Source organism: Canis lupus, chromosome 22 (assembly GCF_003254725.2).
Source record: "Canis lupus dingo isolate Sandy chromosome 22, ASM325472v2, whole genome shotgun sequence".
NCBI lineage: Eukaryota > Metazoa > Chordata > Mammalia > Carnivora > Canidae > Canis > Canis lupus.
The window spans coordinates 24,477,091-24,492,646 of NC_064264.1; the positions used below are offsets into that span (position 1 = coordinate 24,477,091).

Below are 15,556 nucleotides of genomic sequence, written 5' to 3' on the forward strand. Positions count from 1 at the left end.
TTTCCCCGTCTTCCTACCTTGATAGAAGCGCGAACTCTTCTCACTGTTGCATTCCAGGTGTTCTCTCTTTAATTCTCAGGCCGAATTCATAGATTTTCAGGATGATTGGAAGGTTTTCTAGGTAATTTGGTGGAGACAGGTGATTTGGAGACCCTACTCTTCCGCCGTCTTGCTCCTCCCCCCTGGTACATAGATCTTAAGAGTTTTTTCACTATGCCCTGTTCTAATAATTTTATTAATTGCCAAATTTGTTTAAAGGTTTATGTTATATTAATCTATATCCATACAGTCTGAATTTATACTTTATCTTCTAGTCCCTAGTGGGACTCTCTTCATGCAATGTGCTCAAATATTGTTAGCTGAATTATGGTTTGATTTTGAAAAACTGATACACAGTCATATAATTACATATCCTTTAGATTACAACCAAAAATTCAAACCTTAAATGTAAGGCACCAATTATAAAAGGGCAGTATTTTAAAACATGCACTGTTGCTTTTGGATCTTTTGCTCTCCACGAATAGCTAAGATTGTACTCAGATTTCTTGTTAAAAATTGTAAAGAAAATTCAGTGAAAAGTTTTAAAAAGAACTTTGAAACTAAACAGCTCATTAAAAATTGGAAAATTGATGTGAACCTCATGTTAGATATACAATTATTTCTAACAACAGTGTGAATTTTCATTTCCTTTCCATTCCTGAGCTGTGACGATGTGTAAAAAAAATCGACCTCATGGTGCCTTCTATTTTAAGAAGCTAATTTTCATACTGTAGTAATTAGACATCATTTTTATTGTTGTATCTTAATCTTTCATACTTCTAAAAATGTTTAATTTTGTAAACACAAAGACCTGGTTTTCTTGATCCTATATTACATACATCTAGTATTAACCTTTTTATTATTATATGTTTTTCCTTTAAAAATAGTCCTATCTTCTTCAAGCTGTTCCCACCACTGTAGTCACCTCCTAGGTATCCAGGTCACTCTTCCTAGTTACCAAAAATCAAAAACAAAAACAAAAACAAAACCCTGTAAATACGTGCTTCAGTTCTTACCGAAGCTCTACCAGGCCCCTGGTCCTACATCTTCTTATTCTAATTTGCTAGAGTAGGGGAAAAGACGGGTAGACAGAGAAGATGTCTCATGACTTACCATGTGCAAATTTTACTACCTGGAATTCTTTAAGGGATAATTCCTCATTCTTCAAATAAAATATTATTAAACCTTATAATCACTGAAGCTTATCTTAATCAAAAATTTTTTGCAAGCTACTTTACCCTTTCATTCTTTTCCTTAATTTCTAAGTTAATAAACATAAATTTGCTCCCTATGATTCTTTCAAACCTTACATACTTTCCAGGTCTCATGGAAGTTTTTATCTGTTTAAATCATTTTAAAGTGATCTTATGTATCTCTACTGAATACTTCTACAGCTAATGGTTAACTATCCATTCTTTACATAGTTGATCCTCCTTAATTTCTCCAAAGCCTCTTAAACCTCAAAATTTAAGAAAATATTACCAAATACCTGACCCTTTATGTGTCTTTACTGCTCATTCATATTTTCTGTCTTCTGTGATGCAATTACTTTTAGCCTGTTACCAAGAAAAGTCTTAGAAACTAACTAGTGCACTACCTAAAATGGACACATATTCAGATACCTCCTATTATCCATTTCTGTCATTGCTCACTTGATCTCTCCTCTCTCTCTCTCTGTATTTTATTATGCCTAAGGTTCTCCTAATATTAGCTTGTAAATGATCATGTAATATTTCTATAAACTAATAATTAGAAATTTATCAGCCACCAGGGAGCTATGGATTTTGCAGCAAAGGCCAAAGCAGCAGTGGCAACTGAAAGGCCACTTTGTATCCTGTCTGCCCTCTGTAAAGCTGAGTAAATCTGGGTCGTTACATTCAGCAGGGAGCTTTGAAACACCTTCCAACTTTGTGCTGCATGATGATGAGCGTCTTTTGACCTAGTTTTGAAGCAGAGAAATGCAAGGTTGCCAGGCCATGGAGATGGTAAGGGGTGAAATTATGCCTTTCTGTTGCTAGAAAGATCCTTAAAATGTAAGCTTCATGATTCTTCCCTTTCAAGGAAACAATAATGTGGTTATGTTTGCTATCTTCTGGCTGGGAGTCCAAAAATCCTTTATGTTACTATTTCAGGTTGCAGGCAAATTGAAATTGACTAGATATTTTAGTGGTCCTTCAGCCTGACCAAGATATAAACAGACTACTTCTTGAACTTTAGATCTTTGGTCTCCCTTTTTTCATATTATTTACTTAGGAAAATGTGTAATTATAAATTCTCTATCTGTCCCTTTGAGATGTAATTTTAAAAATCTTTTTGCCAGTTTTACAAACCAGGAACCTTGCTCTCAAGGACTTGGAGGCATTCTCTTTGAAATGTCAACTTCAAGGATGATAGCACCCCTATTTTTGTGGGAGAATAGAAATGCAATTTGAGTGGATGCCTTGCTCTAAGTTGTAAAACTACATTATGTCACTTAGATAGGAAAAAGTCTACTTTTCTTCTAGATAAAGCCAAATAGCAAACATAGATGATCTGTGTTTTCTCATCCTAGCCCCTAAAAATCTCTCTCTCCCTTTGTTTCAGCAGAATTAAATAGAGACTGAATTCTGTCTCTTTCCCCTATTGCAACAGCCTTGAATACATGTTTACTTGCTTAACTTTGTCCAGTGCAATATTTGTTTTGAAAAAATATAATTTAAAAATAACAGGCAGGGACACCTGGGTGGCTCAGCAGTTGAGCGTCTGTCTTCGGCTCAGGGCGCGACCCCAGGGGCCTGGGATTGAGTCCCACATCGGGCTTCCTGCGAGGAGCCTGCTTCTCCCTCTGCTCTATGTCTTTGCCTCTCTTTCTGTATCTCTAATGAATAAATAAATAAATCTTAAAAAAAAAAAAATAACTGAGGCGGGGTGCCTGGGTCGGTTAAGCACCCGACTCTTGATTTTGGCCCAGGTCATGATCTCAGGGTTGTGAGATCCAGCCCTGTAGGGCTTCTTGCTCAATGGGAAGTCTGCTTAAGATTCTCTCTCTCCCTCTCCCTCTGCCCGTTCTCTTCATTAAGGGCACTTGTGCTTGCTCTCTGTCCTTAAAATAAATAATACATCTTAAAAAAATAAAAATAAAAATAACTGAGGCTAGGAAATGTCTGCATCCGCCCATCAAATTGCTACTTTGAAATTTAGCACCCAGAGCCTTCTAAGAGGCTTCATTTACTGATTGTTATATTAGCAAACTCCTCTCTATGAAAAGCCAAATCCTCCAGGAAGACAGATTCCTACTATTCCTACAGCCTTTTAGTTCTAGTTGCTGATCTTTACAATGCCCACATATTTCCTGATAACCAGGAAGGCTGCAAAAACACAGCTCCTTAAACTAGAGTCCCACTGCTTTGATAATCAGGCCCTGGCCTTTTTTCTTATTTCATACCATGACAGAAAATTCTAGCAAAATGAACCACATGCCATTTTTTTAAAATATTACTTCAATTCTTACTATCTACCTTTGCTTCTATCCCAAGATTTTATTATAATGTCTCCCCTTACCACAATAATCTTGAAAATTATTAAAATGTTTCAAATGAATGTGAGCCCTGATAATGCTTTGAACAGCAGGTTTATGCTTTACAACACTGTCTTAATGTGTCACATTATACTGTACTTATTCTGTCATCTAATTCTTCTCCACTTGGACTACGAACTTCTGGAAGGTAAGGACATCTTATTCATTAGTTTGTTCGCCAAGGATATAGCTGATGCTCGCATACTTAGAAACATCCAGCGAATGTTTGCTAAATTGACAAACTCACTTGAATGCACTAAATATAACGTAGTGCAAGGCCATTAGAAAGTGTCAACATAGTAGATCAGAAAACAAAAATTTCAAAAAATAGTCAGTTCCATAACTCTAAGTATCTTCATTGTCCATTTCAACTAAGTTTGTCAGGTCCACATTAAATATTCTGTGAAGATTTTAATATTAAAATAATAAATTTCAAGGAGAAAGAATTATTCCAACCCATACTTTCTAAAAGGAAAGAAAATGAGAATCTATTTCTCTTTCTAATGCTCTAAGGATGGACATTAAAAAAATTCTTATTTGATAATTAATAACCTTTTTGCTCCTCTCCCAAGCTCATTCCATTGACTATTTATTTTTATAAGCTTATTAAGCCCTTTGTGGAAAAGAAGAGAGCATACATATACATATATACATTTGTAATTCCATAGAAATGAAAAGGTACCTGATTTTATTTTGTTAGATAATCTTTCAACTGAAAAAAGATACAAAGTAAGCACTTTTTAAGCTTTAAATCTCATGCTAAAATTCTAAAACTCACAAGAAAGCAACATGAAGCTATAATTCTTTTACTGTACCTGTATATGCAAATTGAACAAGGTCCCAGAGGGCATTGGGGTCTATGCCTTCCATCTTAATCTCCTCTTGCTTGGCTTCACAAACATCACTTGTAAACATGGCAGCAAAATAGTCGGAGACTGAGCTCAGAACAAGCCTGAAAGAGTCATAGAATCTAATTTAGGTTATGAATATAAAGCAGCAAAATGCTTAGTGTCAAGAAGAATGCAGTACAGCCTGGGTGGCTGCATTGGTTAAGTGTCTAATTCTTGGTTTCAGCTCAGGTTGTCATCTCAGATCCTGAAATGCATCCCTGTGTCAGGCTCCACTCAGTGTGGAGTCTGCTTAAGACTTTCTCTGCCTCTCCTTATGCCCCTACCCCCTTCTCGCGCACTCTCTCTCTAAAATAAATAAATAAAATAATTTTTAAAAAGAATGCAGCACAGAGGTACTCTACCTATCATCTATGTATCTCTTATATCTATCATATACTTATCAATCTTATTGATAATTATTGGCTTATAAATTATACTTTTCAAAACTGAGGAAATTCTGTTCCACCTTTGGTCACAGAGCATTTTCCTATATTTCTTTCCCCATCATTTTAAATACATATTTTTTTTCTCTCACATTTAGTTCCTTCATCCTTTTGGATAGGGATCCAATTTTATTTCTATTTATATATTCTTATGATGCTATTTACTAAAGACTCTGCTTAGCTCCCACTGAATTAATGGTGCCATCTATATTGAGAATTTGAGTCCTGAATGCATAGTTATCTGTCTCTGAGATTTCTATTGTTTTTGCTTTCTTGCCTATTCTTGAGACAGTATATTTTTTAGTATAATATTTTTTAATATTGAATCTGAATATGTCTTTATAGCCAAATGAGGCAAATCTTCCATCTTTAATTTTTTATTTAACTATTAGTGAAGTTTTATTCTTTATATAAAGTTTAAAGTAAGTTGGTTAAGTTCTTCAAAAAGTCAAATAAAAACTGAATTAAAAATGCACTGAATTTCTAATTTTATTTTTGGTGATCATTGATATATTTATAATATAAAATGTACAACAAAAAAGTACAAAATATCTCTCCATATGCTCAGGATATCCTGTCTGCTTTCTAATCAAATTTTAAAGCTTTCTCAAAAGTTTTCTCTAAAAGTTTTCTTGTATATTCTTGGTTGATTTCTTCATATTTTATTTACAGTTTTGTTGGTATTAATGTGTAGTAACTTTTATAAAAATTTTTTTTGGTTTTTGTTTATTTAAATTTCATTAGTTGAAACTGTCATAAATCCATCTTTTATATGGCACATATACTGAATTATCTTACTAGTTCTTTGTGGACTCCCCTATTTTTGTTCTAGGTAGATGATTATATCACCTGCGAATCAACTCATTTGACTTATTCTTGTTTATTTTCTGTAACTCTTTTTCTTTTGCTTTTCTTAAAACCTCTTCCAAGATCTCCAGTCTTCTAGTGGTATGTTGAACAGTCACTGCGCTGGTGGAGAAATTTTTTGTTTATCTCTATCTTTTTTTTTTTAATTTTTATTTATTTATGATAGGCACACAGTGAGAGAGAGAGGCAGAGACACAGGCAGAGGGAGAAGCAGGCTCCATGCACCGGGAGCCCGACGTGGGACTCGATCCCGGGTCTCCAGGATCCTGCCCTGGGCCAAAGGCAGGCGCCAAACCGCTGCGCCACCCAGGGATCCCAGTTTATCTCTCTCTTAAAAGAATCTCCTTTTAGTAACATACTTGGTGAATGTATTGGTATGTAACCTTTACCAGGTCAGAAAGACCACTTTCATTTCTAGCTTTGCTAACCACTGTTATACTATAGGGCATTAAATTTCATAAAAGGCCTTTTATCTCAATCAAAATTTTGTTTAGGATTTTCTACTTATAGTCACAAGGGAGATGAACCGTTAATTTTCTCTTACTGTATTTTTTACCTGACTATTGTATTAATATTATACAGCCTCATAAAATGAGGTGACAGCTTTAACTCTTTTTAATTTTGTATAATGATTTATAGAAGAAACCAATTATTTTTTTTTCCTTAAGATGCTCCAGAACTTACCTGAAAAAAATATCTTGATTTGACTAGTTTGAGAAAAAGTGACATGGTCTCATTTTAATTATTTAATAAACTACAAGGCTTATTTTTGTGCTTTATTTCTTCATCATCAACTTTTGTGCTTCATATTTTTAAAAATTTACTCATTTTATCTGGGTTCTAAAATTTATTGAAGTATATATTAATGTATATAAAATTATGTGTGGCTTTAATTCTACACATATATATTCTCTGTTTTTTTTTTTTTAAGATTTTATTATTTATTTATTCATGAGAGACACACAGAGAGAGGCAGAGATACAGACAGAGGGAGATAGGCTCCCTGTGAGGAGCCTGATGAGAGACTCAATCCCCGGATCCCAGGATCACAACCTGAACCAAAGGCAGATACTCAACCACTCAGGATAAACCAACCACTCAGGACACTCCGGCACCCCTCTATTTGTTCTTTTGAGTGAATCTTTTCATTGTCTTAAAAAAATATTTCATTCATTAACATTTTAACTACATCTTTTTCTTTTTGCATACATATTGATGTATTTTTTAAGTGGTTCTTCTTGAGTAGGGATCAGAATTTGTTTTTCTGTAAAGAGGCAGATATTATGTATCTTAGGTATTAAAAGTCATATATATAGTTTCTATCATATATTCCTTTAAAAAAAATCAATTGATTAAAATGCAAAAATGAATTTTAGCTCATAATCCATACAAAACAAGCCACAAACCATATTTGGCCTCTGCACAGAAGTATGCTGACTCTGTCTAGAGATTAAATATTGATTTTTGACTAATAACAGTATCATCAAAGAAAATTATACTACTTCATGAATATTATAAGGGCCTTACAACAGCATAATTCTATTCACTCAATGTCGGCCAATCAAGAATTTTTTAAAAGAAAAAATACTTCTGAAAGTAAAAGTTTATTTTATATTTATCCCCTTCATATTCTGGGTCTCTATTCATTTCTGAAGAAGTAGACTTCTATCTGGTATTAATACCCTTCAACTGGAATAAATTTCTTTAGTTTTTCTTGCACTACAAGTCTGATGACACTAAATTGTCCCAGTTTTCATTTATCTAAAAGGTCTTTATTTAGATGCATTGAAAATATCTTTAAAAAGTTATTTTCACTTGATATAGAATTCAAGCCTTTGGGACTAGAAAAATAATATTCTATTATGAGTTAGGCTCCAATGTTTCTAATAGAAAATATAGAAACATTCATTCTTTACTGTGAATCAACTCAGGAAAACAGGAAATGTTTTCAAATCAATCAAAATGAGTTGATTAGCGGGTGATGATATAATCATCTACCTGGGGGGGGGGGGGAGCAGAGTCCAAAGAACTAATAAGATAATTCAGTAAAGAACTTTCATTCTTATAATTGTTTTCCTGATTTACCATGTCTTTTATATCTAATTCTTTTTACTCTTTTCCCCTCTTTTTCCTAAGATGCTGCAGTTTGACAATGATATACCTCAATGTAGTTACTTGGTATTTATTCTGATGATGGTTTTCTGAGCTTTGTAGAGTAGTGGATAGACCTTTTTAAATCAAATTTAGAAAGTTACTTGAAAATAATTCCTGTTTTTTTTTCACACAATTCACTCTCTTTTTCTAGGACTCTAATTAGATATCTGTTTCAGGAATTGATGGTGCCTTTCCCTCACAAGTTGTTGGGTCTTAGTTCATTTTCTTTCAATCTTTCTCTACCCTGTGTTTTACTGTAGATGATTCGTAGTGACTTGAATTTTTCCAAATCTCTTTTATATTCCCATCGCTTTATTCATTACATTATCTTTTCCTATAGATATTTTAAATTATTTTTCTTAGTTGCTTTAATGCTCTTTACTGATAATTTTTTAATGTTATTTATTTGTGAGAAAGCAAGAGAGAGTACAAGTGGGGGTAGAGGCAGAAGGAGAGGGAGAAGCAGACTCCCAACTGAGCAAGAAGCCTGATGTGGGACTTAATCCCAAGACCCTGGGTTCATGGCCTAGGCCAATTGTAGATGCTTAGCAGACTGAGCCACCCAGGTGGCACTTTACTGATAATTTAAAAACCTGGATCATCTCTAGGTTGATATCCACTGACTGATTTTACTTTCCCAACGGATTATATTCGTCTGCTTTTCCCCCTCTATTGTAAATTTCAATTGTATATTAGACTTTGTGAAAAAAACAAAGTTGAGGCTAAGAAGGGAGTGTCATACTCATTTTTAGTTATTTAAATTTTTTTTTCTTGTTTATGTCACAAGTTTCTGATACCTTTAAAGAAAAGGTATAAAAGTTTCATTTTCTGATGATTTATAGTCATTTTAAGGGGAGTGTAAATTTTTCATGTACTTTAAAATCCTAAGTGGGGTGGTGCCTAGGTGGCTCAGTCATTTGGGCATTAGACTCTTGATTTTGGCTCAGGTCATGACCTTGGGTCATGGGATTAAGCCCCATATCATGCTCTGTGCTCAGCTCTGAGTCTATGTTTTTCTCTTCCTTCTCCTGCTCCCTCTTTTTCTAAAATAAATAAAATCTTTAAAATCCTAAGTGGAAGTATAAATTTCCAATTGTAAAAATTTGACAATATATTCTCAGTCCAAAGAAATAGAGAACAGTAAAAAAATGCTTTATGGTTAAGAGGTATGTTTTTCATAGTTGTTTAAATTAGAAAGTTTGAAACTTCTTTCTGTTTAAAATAGATTAGAGGAAATTAGTACATTCTTGAAGATCATCAGAGAAATGTTACTCATAAATGAAAATGGAGTTACAAATATGGAAATGGAAACCAAGATAAATCCTATGATACTGGATTGAAATCAGACATACTGGGATGCCTGGGCGGCTCAGGGTTGGGCACCTGCCTTCAACTCAGGTCGTGATTCCAGGATCCGGGATCAAGTCCCACATCGGGCTCCCTGCAAGGAGCCTGCTTCTTCCTCTGCCTATGTCTCTGCCTCTCTCTCTGAGTCTGTGTCTCTTATGAATAAATAAGTCTTTAAGAAAAAAGAATTCAGATATATCAGTGTAAATTTACAGTCCTTAATAAGAAATAGAAATACTGTGTGTACATGTGTGTGCAGCTATATGTACATTAAGGAATCCAACCATAGGGTGAAATAGGCAAAGCATAAAGTAAGTCTGGAATATCTTCTGTTCCAGAAAGTGAGGAAATACTTAAAAAGTGATGGACGATACATCAATAGAACCAAATGTGATGCTTATATCTGTAAGCTAAGCAACAGCAAATTTTAGATGCACTTCTTGTCTTTCTTTAAAAAAAAAAAAAAAATTATTTATTTATTTATTTATTTATTTATTTATTTGAATAAAAGAGGGCTTGCAGGGTGAGTGGCAGAGGGAGAAGGAGTCCCAAGCAGACTCCATACTGAGTGCAGAGCCCAATGTGGGGCAGTCATGACCCTGAGATCAAACCAAGAGTTCGATGCTTAACTAACTGTTCCACCCAGGTGCCACAGATGCCCTTTTCTTTCTAAGAATGTTGTAAGGGAAAGGAAAGGAAGAAAGGTCAAGGATATTGTTATCTACAAGTTTTCATAGTTTTCAAAACAAGAGATACTTTTTTTCAATTATTTATTTTGTAATTTTATCTACTTTATACTTGATTTTTATGAAACTGAAGGGCGTGGTAAAAGCTAACTTTAACAAAGAGAGACATTCCTTCTCTCAACTGAAAAAAAAATCTTTCGATGTATACCTTATGCATTTAAAGATTATTTTATGGGATCCATGATTAATATTAATGCCTAGGGTAGAAACATGTTCAAAATATTCCAAGTTATCAATTTGTTATACATTTAATTTAGCCTTTAGTAACTAAACAGTTTATTTCTTTATATTCTCAAAATCTGACAAAATAATGAAGACACAGATATTTTCAAATATTACATACCTATTAGATCAATGTCAAATCAGTTTTATCAGAAGAACTAAATATAATATTATATGCTATAAAAATAAGCTGTCATAAGCCAGAGAGATACATATCATTCCTAGAGCAGAAGAAGTATATTGATATAAAGTTAACCAGTTTAATCTTATACATAGAAAGACCTTACTTGTAACAGGGTCACATCTATATAGAGTAAAATATGTGACCTGTAGAATTCAATCTTAATTACATGAAATCTTCTCAATCAGCTATAACATACAAAATACATTATATTCTTTCATTCAATAACAAAAGTACAAACAAGTTTATATTGCATTTAGATTAAGTCATACATGAGATGGGAATTAGGTTTTAGAGGAAGTATTTAACACATAACAGAAAGTAATATCTTTATAGGTACATATATAACTTCTATTAATGCCATGGAAGCAAGAACAGAAAATATATAAATATATGAATGCATGCAGCCATTCTGGAAAATCTCTCATTGAGGTCATCACAATTTATTTCCTTCCAAATCTATTAAACTTTTCTAGCCCTACTCCAATTTATTGGCAGTGTTTGACATCGTTGACCTCCTCCTCTTCTTTAAAACCCCTTTTTAGCTAAGGCAGTACAGACTTTCTTATCTCAGCTTACCTATGATTCATTGACTTCTCTCTATACCCTTACTTCTTGACCCTCTCACTGCCCTAGGCTTTTTTTTTTTTTTTCAGACCTCCAAATTTTTGCCTTAACACACACTGTTTCAGAATCATACTTGAGCATGGCCTTAATTATTGCCATTATGATGGTTTTAAATCTTGCCATGTATTTCGAATGCCTGCAGAAACTGCTCACCAGGGAGCCCAGTAATATTTCAGGGTGCTCTAAACTAAATTCAGAATCTTCTCTGTGAGATTCTTTTTTTTCATTTTTACTAGCCTGTTTTTAATTGGTGTAACACCAATATATTGAATTTTCAGTGTAGATATTATGAAGTCATTATTATGTCTCCTCCTCTTTTATTGCTTATCTCAAATATGACACAAAGTTAATCTTTCCTTTTGTATTGGACTTTGTGGTTACTCTGGCCAGATCCCCTTTATGAGGCACAACTCTGCCCTCAGTGCCAGTGATAATATCACCTAACTTGTGTCCCAGCTATCCCTTCCCTAGATCACATTTGGCGAATAGGAGGTGCCTCCCTGAGAGTTTATGTGCCTTGTTCCTCATACCTCCACAACTTCCCCTACTCTCATCCTGTGGGTGAGCCCAATGGCAATGAATAATAAAAGCAGAGTGTAAAAATGCTGTCTTTTTCCTCAAAGTATGACTAACTCTGCAGCAAAGTCATGTTCCAGAGCTTCTTGGGAGTTAAAGATGAAGCAAGACTCCAGCTGAGACTACATTTTTGATTTGCTCCTTCCTCTGCCCTATCCTTTTCCCTTTCTTTTGAGGACGCTCTTTAAATAAACCATGCACACATGAATTCCAGTCTCTAGCTCTACTTTCAGGAAAACTTAACTTATGACACAGTTCTCCAAAATATTTCTCAGTTCATCTCTTTCTCTATATAGTACTCACTTCATGCCTGGATTAACTCTAACATCTTCCTAGACCATTAACTAGTTTTTTTCTGTGCCCATTTTCTGTACATTTTCTTTAGTATATGTGCTGCCAAAGTGAGCACTCTGTACATTTTCTAAAGTGATTCCAGTTTTCAGAGTTATCTTTGTGAATTATGATAAGCAGTCTATTGTACTTGTTAATACATTATTTCTACAGAGTTGCTTGAGTTTGAATTGTATTTCTACTACCTCTTATTAACTTGGGTGAATGTCTTAATTTCCTCCATTTCTCCATTTTCAACTCTGTAAGAAAAGGGGGGGGGATTAAGGATTTCCTTACCTTTTAGGACAAAATGGATTAGTATATTCAAAGTGCTTACAACAGGGCCTGACACATACATCAAAATGGATGTCAACTAGCATTAGGACTATTATTATTATTATTGTTGTTCACTGAATTGTGCTACTCCCCTCTTAGAATCTACATGAGCTTCTAACTATGCACATCATTTCAAATTCAAATTTCTCTAGTGGTTTTCAAAATCTGTCATAACCATTTTTTCCTACTTTTACAGCTTAATTTCCCAGTATTTCCAGTACAAATGACTCCACTTTAGGCCAGTATCTCAAAATTTTCACAAATTCTTTACTTCTCTATTTTTCCATATTATTCTCACTATCTAAAATACCTCACTTGTTCTTTTCCACTAGGCTGACCCCAAACACAATTTCTCTGAAAAACTGCTCACTTCCATATTTGATTATATCTTGCATTTGGAATCAAAGCTGCTTATTTCCATTGCAGTTATAATGTAATATATGATAACTATTATAATTTCTTTAATTGTCCTATGGGTTATTTCCTCCTCAAGATTATTGCAAACTTCATGTGGAAAACTATCATGTTTTATAATCCCTTTGCATCACCAAAAAGGAATAGACCAAGGCATATATGTTTGGTATACATTTGTTTTATGCAAGGAAATATGCTTCATGTACTGCTAAAAATCAGTAGTAGGCATAAGGACGACATTAAAATGATATCTAAATGATGGGAGAAAAATGAAATGAAAGTTTTTTAGCTTCTTTTATCTCCCCATCTTCCAGTTTTATTGAGATATTGTTGATATATAACATGTATTTAAGGTGTAAAAATATGATGATTTGATACACATACATATTGCAAAATGATTGCCACAATATATACAAATTATTTTATCCTGTTGATGAATTGATTAATCGTTCCATAATGACTACCTTTGTTTCTTGCCAACTTTATGCCCTAAAGTCTATCTTGTCTGATAAAACTATAACTATACTTGCTCTCTTTTTGTTTCTGTTTGCTTGGGATACTTTTTACCATGTCTTCATTTTTGAGACTATGTATGCTCTTAAAGCTGAAGTGAATCTTTTGTAGGCAGCATATAGTTGGGTCTCATTTTTTAATCCATTCTATAGCACTATACCTTTTGATTGGACAATTTAATCGAATTATATTTAGAATAATTATTGATAGGTGAGGATTTACAATGCTATCTGATTGTTTTCTGGCTGTTGTGCAGTCCTTTGTTTCTTTCCTTAAAAAAAAAAAAAAAAAATATATATATATATATATATATATATATATATATATATATATATATATTTATTCGAGAGAGAAAGCTAGAGACAGAGGCAGAGAAACCAGATGAGCAGAGGGGAGGGGTAGAGCAAGGAAAAAGCAGACTCCTCATTCAGCAGGGACCCTGATATGGGACTTGATCCTAGGACCCTGGGGTCATGACCTGAGCTGAAGGCAGATGTTTAACCAACTGAGCCACCCAGGCACCCCCTAGTTTCTTTCTTCCTCTTTAGCTATTGCTATCTTTCTTTGTGAATTAATAATTTTCCAAAATGTTATGCTTTCCCTTTTTTTCTTTTGCATATGTAGTTTAGGTTTTTGTGCTTTGGTTACCATGAAGCTTACATAAAACAGCTTATAAATATAACAGTCTATTCTAAACTAGTAACAGCTTAATTTCAATCACATACAAAAACAACATTTTACTCCCTGCATATTTTGTTTTGATGTCACAATTTACCTTGTTTTATACTGTACATCCATTAACTAATGATTATAGCACTAATTATTTTTTAAGTTTTGTCTTTATTTTGTCTTCCAGTCTCTAAATTAAATGACATTACACTTTTAAATTGTTCTGAATTTGACTGTATACTTAGCTTTACTAGTATGTTTTATACTTTCAAGGTTTCATGTCACTAATTAAAGTCCATTCATTTCAGCTTGAAGAACTCCTTGTAGCATTTCGTCTAAGGCAGGTCTACTGGTGATGTATCTTTTTTAGCTAATTATCCTGTGGCCTTGCATTATTGTCTGTGCATTCAAGGAAGTAGGTGGCTCTTCCAATCTTTACAGAATGGCTTTGATAGCCATTTACAAATGGCTTTACCAGTCCACCCATTCAGAGATTCTGGATGGATCATCTGGTGGTATCCACATACAGGCTTCGTGCTAAAATCCTTGGGTGATGAGGTCAGCAGGTGGGCCTCGGTACTTTAGTATACAAAGGACTAGCCTAATGCCTCAGTCTCTAGGGGTAGGTCTGGATCTTGGGATCACTGGGGTGGGCCTGGCACTGAGTCTGAATGACTGGCTTGGACCTGGACCTGCATAGGCAGACATGGGTACTGGGTCTACAGGATCTAATCAGGGACCAGGGACCACTGGGTTGGTATCTGGGTCCATAAGGCCTGATTTATTTTAGGATAGTTCAGGAGCCTGGTTTTGTGGGAGCCAAACTGAAAGCTAGGGATATTGTGTCTGCTGGATGCTAGAGCAAGCATGGAGCTTGCAGCCTCTAGAGTCAACCTGTAACCTGGGACCATGGGAGCTAACCAGAAGGTTCTCTCTGCTGGGGCAGGTCTGGTGTTGGGACAAGTAGAGAGTCTGGATCTGTGGGAGAATCTAGGTCCTCAGGGGCCAGCATGACAGTGGGGTGAGCCAGGCAGGGATCATGGATACATGGGAGCTGGCTTGGTGCTTTGGTGGGCAAAAGCCTGAATCTCTGGTAGCTAGCTGGGCTGGGCCCAGCCAGGAGTCTAAGTTCACAAGAACCTGCCGGTAGCCTAGGTTCTAGGCAAGTGATTCAGAGCCAGAGTCATTAGGAGCTTGAACCATGGGAGGAGGCTGACACTGAGATGTGCTGGAAGCCTGAGTCCATGGGAGCCTGCTGGGAGCCTGGCACCATGGGCAATGCCTAGGGTTGTGGGTATTACTTGAGGCAACTGAAACCAGCAGGCAGTAGAAACATTTTTTTTTTTTATCTTGAAGTTGGTTCAAAGCTTTATTAACTACCAAGCTGATTGAGAGATTCAGGTGGGTGTTGTACTTAATAAAATAGAAGAAATGAGTTATTCTTCTGTCGTTACAGAAAATCTATGTAAATAAACTTCCCATCAGTACAGAGACAATACTACTTGCCTACTTCTGAGTATTAATCTAAATTACTTATGAAAGTAATTTCTTTTTACTACATTTAATATTTTTTAAATGTTTCTAAATAGCATTATTTCAATTGCCACTTTTAGCTTCAATTATTTTATGATACTAGTGCTTAGTAA

At 34.8% G+C, this 15,556-nt stretch overlaps 1 protein-coding gene across 2 annotated transcripts in view; it reads right to left on the minus strand.

Annotated features, from left to right (window-relative positions):
- The window catches only part of KLHL1 (kelch like family member 1), a 435,375-nt gene that overhangs the window by 294,359 nt on the left and 125,460 nt on the right, over positions 1–15,556 (minus strand). The window contains exon 3 of one of the 2 annotated variants that reach the window (XM_035704542.2): positions 4,411–4,547. The exons of the other annotated variant lie outside the window; for it this stretch is intronic. Coding sequence (XP_035560435.1) covers positions 4,411–4,547 — 137 coding nt within the window. The remainder of the gene's footprint in view (positions 1–4,410; positions 4,548–15,556) is intronic. 2 annotated transcript variants of the gene reach the window in all.